The sequence below is a fragment of the Polistes canadensis genome, unplaced genomic scaffold (assembly GCF_001313835.1).
Source record: "Polistes canadensis isolate GaletaPanama2010 unplaced genomic scaffold, ASM131383v1 scaffold_397, whole genome shotgun sequence".
In the NCBI taxonomy this organism is placed as follows: domain Eukaryota; kingdom Metazoa; phylum Arthropoda; class Insecta; order Hymenoptera; family Vespidae; genus Polistes; species Polistes canadensis.
The window spans coordinates 85,569-91,485 of NW_014569944.1; the positions used below are offsets into that span (position 1 = coordinate 85,569).

Below are 5,917 nucleotides of genomic sequence, written 5' to 3' on the forward strand. Positions count from 1 at the left end.
ATTTACAGCATTGCCTTCTCTGACATTTTCGGAACTTTACATGCTAAATTTATAACTCGATATTATATTCTACGTGTAGATAAAAGAGTGCACTTTAATTTAATATAAGTTTTATTAAAATTCATTTGCTAAAAGTATAAAAAATATTTACCGAAACTTTTCAAAGAAATTGCAAAAATGCACAACTTACAGCAGTGCATTCTCTGACATTTTCTGAACTTTACATGCGAAATTTATAACTCGATATTATATTCTACGTGTAGATAAAAGAGTGCACTTTAATTTAATACAAGTTTTACTAAAATCTATTTACTTTTAGTATAAAAAATATATACCAAAACTTTTCAAAGAAATTGCAAAGATGCACAATTTAACAGCATTGCAATCTCTGATATTGTGTGATTGTATAGCTGCGTGTATCTGTGCCGAAGAATGTATTCTTTTCAGCGTTGCTTAAATAGTAATTTGATATTCTATAGGATATCAAAGTATTATGTTCGATGCCTAGGAAAATCTCTCCAAAAAGTCTTATTTCCGACGACTTCGTCTGAAGGCTCTTTGCATTCATAGTTATGCCAAGGAATTACTAGCAATGACGGATTTCCGGCTTTAACGGTAACATATATATATACTTTTTCTTTTCTTCTAAAAAAAAATACTCCAGCTAAGACGCTGGAAAATTTGGAATTTATTTTCTTACGATAGATCCGACAAAAAGTTTGTTACTACTGGTCGATACCGATAAGGATGTAAGCTCGTCGCGATGGAAAAAAATAAAGGCAAAGTTTTATATTCCTTTGAAACGACACGGACGATTAAACGAGCTGCCACACAGAAAAATGACACTTCGATTCACCCACGCGAATTTTTACGACGTGGGCGAGAAAACGTCTTGTTAGATTTTATGTCTCGCTATTTTTTTTTCTTTCTCTTTTCTTTTCTTTTACTCTTTTTTCGTCTCGGAATAAAAAAACAAAAAAACAAAAAAGAAATGAAAAAAAGCTCTACGCGAAATGGATCGTCGTTTTGAAGCTTTAAGAACAAAAAATGTAAACCAGCATCCCTTTTCTGATTCATTCTCTCTTCCTTTCCCTGTCTCTCTTTCTCTTACTTTTCATCTCTCTGACATTCTCATCTTTATTACAGCCTCGTAATTGCATCTCGGTGAAGTTTATAGCCCGACTAGAAGGCACTTTTCTCTTCGCAAAAAATAGACGAAGATGTTACGACCCTGAAAGCTACAGCCCTTCAGTTCCCACGAATTAGTCGCGAGAATATCTGCCATATGCTTTTTTTCTTTCTCTTTATTTTTCTTTTTTTTCTTTTATAAAAACATGCAATCTAAATTGTAATAATTTTGTAAAAATTAACGTTTGCCTTTTTGGATACGATTATTTATAATAGATTTTTATATTTACAATTGTTATTCTATTTTTGTACGTAATATATTTCTACATTGCACTACTACACCCCTACCCCACCCCACCCCCCCTCCTCCTTCCTTTTTAGGGTGGTTCTCATTTTCTCAAATTAAAATTGGTCTTCGTTGATGATGTTATCGTTGCGAAAATAGCTACGATTAATAAGACGAAAAGCTCGAAAAGCCCCTTTGCTATTCGGTAAGTTCTAAAACGTGTGACGTAAACTATTTCGAGAATGAGAGTCTTGTGCTCGTAAATCATCCTCCTCGATATAACCGTAACTCCTTAGACCTTGCTTCCTTATCCTTCTTTACTATATTTTATATACCATCATCGTATCTTCAAATGTTTTAAAAAGAAGCTTTATTAAAGCTCTTGGAAATACAATAAATAATTATTTTCACGTATATTTTTATATATACGGTACGAGTTTCAAATTGGCAAAATATATTTTGTGCAGTTTATTTCAAGAAAAAAATAAAAAAAAAGAGAATTATATTAGAAAAAATTTACATGGATAAGTTGAAAAGTTTTGAGAGGCTAATTAAAACGACGATGGTTTGAAATATTTTGAACTTAAGACGAATAGAGATGAAACATTTTTAACTCTTAACATAGAAACAATTCTTTTTTCTATCATCTAACTTACTTTTATTTAAAAATAAAAAAAATAAAATGATATAAAAGTATTTTTGGTTATATCGAAGAGAGTGTGTATACTTTTCAGTCGTCTACGTGTACACATTTGAAAATATTTCTTTATATTATATTTTCTGTAACATAAAAAATATGATTGAACATTATTTTACTGTAAATGGATAGAGGGTAAAAAAAAAAAAAAAGGAAAAAGAAATATAAGTGAGTTATACATTTGTTTAAATTTGAAATTTAAATGACTTTTGTAATTATCGAAGCACGCTTATATAAATTTGATGAATAATCGATAACGATTCACGCGTCCTTGATATTTATGATGTAACTTGATGGAAAATATTGAAACGTTAACGTTAAGGAAATAATAATTACGTCAATTATATACTCAGGTATCGAATCGTTATTATCGTTGAAGTACTTCACGTTCGAAGTAACAAGCATATTCTATATGAAGTTCGGGATCGTTATGTTCTTCATTGATGTTTCGTTCTTCGATTCGTTGAGCATGGTATATAAATCCTCTAACTAAATTGTTTAACGACTAACAAAAAGAGACACGTCGTTATTAATATTTTTAATTATTTTTCAAATAATTGTACAACAAATTGAAAAACACAACGAGAGAAAGAGAGAGATAGAGAGAGAAATGGAAAAAGAGATAACAAGTTTTTCGTATAATTACAAATTATACATGACGATGTTCATCATATTCAGAGAAATAATTCAGTGCTTATCGATCGAATTTCATGTATTAAATTGTACATCAATTAACAGCTTCAAACAATAGCACTTCGATTCGCCTGAATTATCTCAAGTATAATAATACGATACCTTTTATAAAAGTGAATTCATTATTATTTTTCAAAACAAAATTATCGATAATATAATATAATGATCTATTTAATTTTTCTGTTTTTTTTTCTTTTGACTTTTAAATCGATCAGATTATGAACAACGTGAAAGATGGATTAAATATACTAAAGTTTTGTTGATAACTCATTTCAAAATGTAATATCATAGAAATCGAAAATGAATGGGAACATTGTTAGAATCCTCTCTTCCGTTAAATGTATTGCGGTCAATAAAGTTTTCTCATAAAAATCGAAAAAGAGATAAAGAGGGGTGAAAAAGAAAGAAGAGGAGAATGAGAAAGAATTCTATGAGAATCGTCGTCTATCTATCCTTTTTTTTTTTTTTTCAAAATTTAATTAACGAAACTTGGTTGAAATTTTCGAGTACCTTTTTAATATTATATATAACGAGAGTAAAAGAAAAAAAAAAAAGATAAATAAAGAGATAGGATCTTTTATATGTGTTATATACGATCAATTATATGAATTAGTTGGAAAAAATTTTCAAGATTTAGCCCTCTCTCTCTCTCTCTTTCATCTTGATAAAAATTTAATTGATAAAAAGTATTCTTTGATAAAAGTTTGATTTCAAGTATAACGTTGTATGCACGTGTTCATCTTCCTTTGATTTGATTCTTTCCCCTCTCTCTTTTTCTTTTTTTTTTTCATTGTCACGTAAGGACGTTCGTTTTAAACGAAGATTACAAACGTATCAGGGGAAATACTTACGCGTCCTTTTTAATTATACGAAGGAATAAAGACAAACAGGCACCCTTTAAAATCTTAATCAACCTTGATACACGATTCTTCAGAGTTTAAATAAATTTTCGTAACCGCTTATCTCGTTCATTGTAAATTTGTTACGTATTATACACACACACAGACACAGACACAGACAGATCAAAACCCAAACGCATACATTTACATTTACATACAAATAAACGTAGCTTGTAAGTATATAAGGAATTTTAATTAATCTCGAGCCTTTACGAATTTCACCTTATACGAAACGAACGAAGAAGTTAATAAATCCAACGTTATTACTTTCCAAATATAAATCGAGAGAAAAAGAATAGAAAAGTTTCTTCATTAAAAATAAAATCCAATGAAAAAAAGAATTAATATAATAAAACTACGATATTTTATATATAATATATTAAATACGATAGAGAAAAATTATTATAAAAATTCGATGAAACAGGTGTTCTTAATTTTTTTACAATAATGTATAATTGTTTTTTAAAATATAATTTTCTATACAAAAACAAAGTGAAACAAAAGTAAGCCCGTGGATTTAAATCTATAATAAAATGAAAAGAATATTTAAAGAGGAAACAATTACATCGTTAGTGATGAATGGAGGGTGGGAACACAAATAAAGAGACCGGAAGAGAAAATATGGAGCTCTCGTAAGAGAGAAATAAAACAGGCGAGAGAAACACAACAACCGGGCCGAATAAATAGTTAATCATAAATCACATGCTTTCGTATCACGTACCAGATGGGCCTTGATACATTTTTCGAAGCACGAGCGGGTCGTTAGGATGAGTTCTTAGATGGGGTTGAAACGAAGGAACGAAGGAAGGAGGGATGTACGCAATACTACAAGGGATGCGAAAGTAGCATCACTTTTGTACGGTCCTAAGGATTCTCTCTCGTCGTTTCGAATTCGTGTAAAAAAAAAAAAGAAAAAATCTAAAAGATTTTTATCTCTCACCCTCTATCTCTCTCTTTTTTTTATCTCCCTTTCATTTTTTTTTTTTTCTTTTATAAACGACGACAAATTTTCTCCGATAACGAATACACAAAAAGGGTATAGAACAAAAATAAAATAAAATAAAATAAAAAGAAATAAATCGTTATACGCGAATATCGTCTCGTCGATCACGTTTGTTAAATCTATTTCAACAAAAATAAAAAAAGAAATACATAGAAAAGAATCTCTTTGAAAAAGGTATAGTAGAGAGAGAGAGAGAGAGAGAGAGAGAGTGCTAGATAAAAAGAAACAATTAAAAGTAAATCGATGCGACACTTTAATCGGCTTTTAGGATTCGGAGCTTTGCATTTCTCTGGGATTGAGCCTTCAATATCTGAGGGTATCGGTGGTTTGTTGGTTAGCAGCGATGTGCCATCATCTGTATGCCACAGTGGCCTCAATACCTCGCCGTGACGATCCACCAACCTATCTCAAATATAGCGTCTTCGCCTGGGGTGCACCCCTCATCACTCTTGCCGTAGCTACCCTTGTGCAAAGTCGAGAAAGCAACGATTTCTGGAACGTCGTAGATCTTACGCCGTTCAACTGCTGGTAAGAAAAACTATTCTCTTTCCTTTTTTGCTACCATAATAAATTTACCGATCTCAAATCTAAAAATTATTTTATATCCTTGTCTCTTTGTGCTTCGTTTCGTTTCGTTTTATGGTATAACACACGTATAAAAGTGAGAAAAATTCATTGAAGTATTTACCCGAAGTTTTCTTATTTTTTTTTTCGCAACCCCCCATCCCCACGCCCACCACCAGCCCTCCCACGAGACCATTCTTTTCATTCTTTCATTCGTCTTTTCATCAACGAGACCGGAGCTTCATAAAGACCTTTAGATCATTTTACCACTTCCTCTTTTCCACAAGCACTCAACGTTCTTTCTTTATTTCTTTATTTCTTTCTTCTTGAATCGCGAAGATGGAAGACACGAAAGGGCGATAAGGGTTGATTTCAGAGTACCCAAGGGCTGACCGACAAAAAGAAAAGGGAGTATTACACGGTAGTCCTTTCTTTCTTAAGGGAAGAAGAACATTAGTGTGTGAGATTCGATACATCCTATTTTCGTATCATATTTAGTGAATTAAGTACGGTAAAAAAAGAAAAAAAAAAAAAAAAAAAAAAGGGAAAAAAAAATTCGTTGAAATGTTTTTTCGAAAGAAAACGAGAACAAAATACTATACTGGTCTGACCAATTTAATTCGTTTCTACTACATGATTGCAAGTAA

General features: G+C 31.1%; 1 protein-coding gene across 1 annotated transcript in view; it reads left to right on the forward strand.

The window, feature by feature from the left end:
- The window catches only part of LOC106792246 (latrophilin-like protein LAT-2), a gene marked incomplete at its 3' end in the record, with an annotated part of 63,457 nt that extends 58,223 nt beyond the window's left edge, over positions 1-5,234 (forward strand). Inside the window, 1 exon segment of the mRNA XM_014758517.1 lies at positions 4,975-5,234. Within this exon segment, the coding sequence (XP_014614003.1) occupies positions 4,975-5,234 (260 nt within the window).
- Between the last annotated feature and the right edge of the window lie 683 nt (positions 5,235-5,917).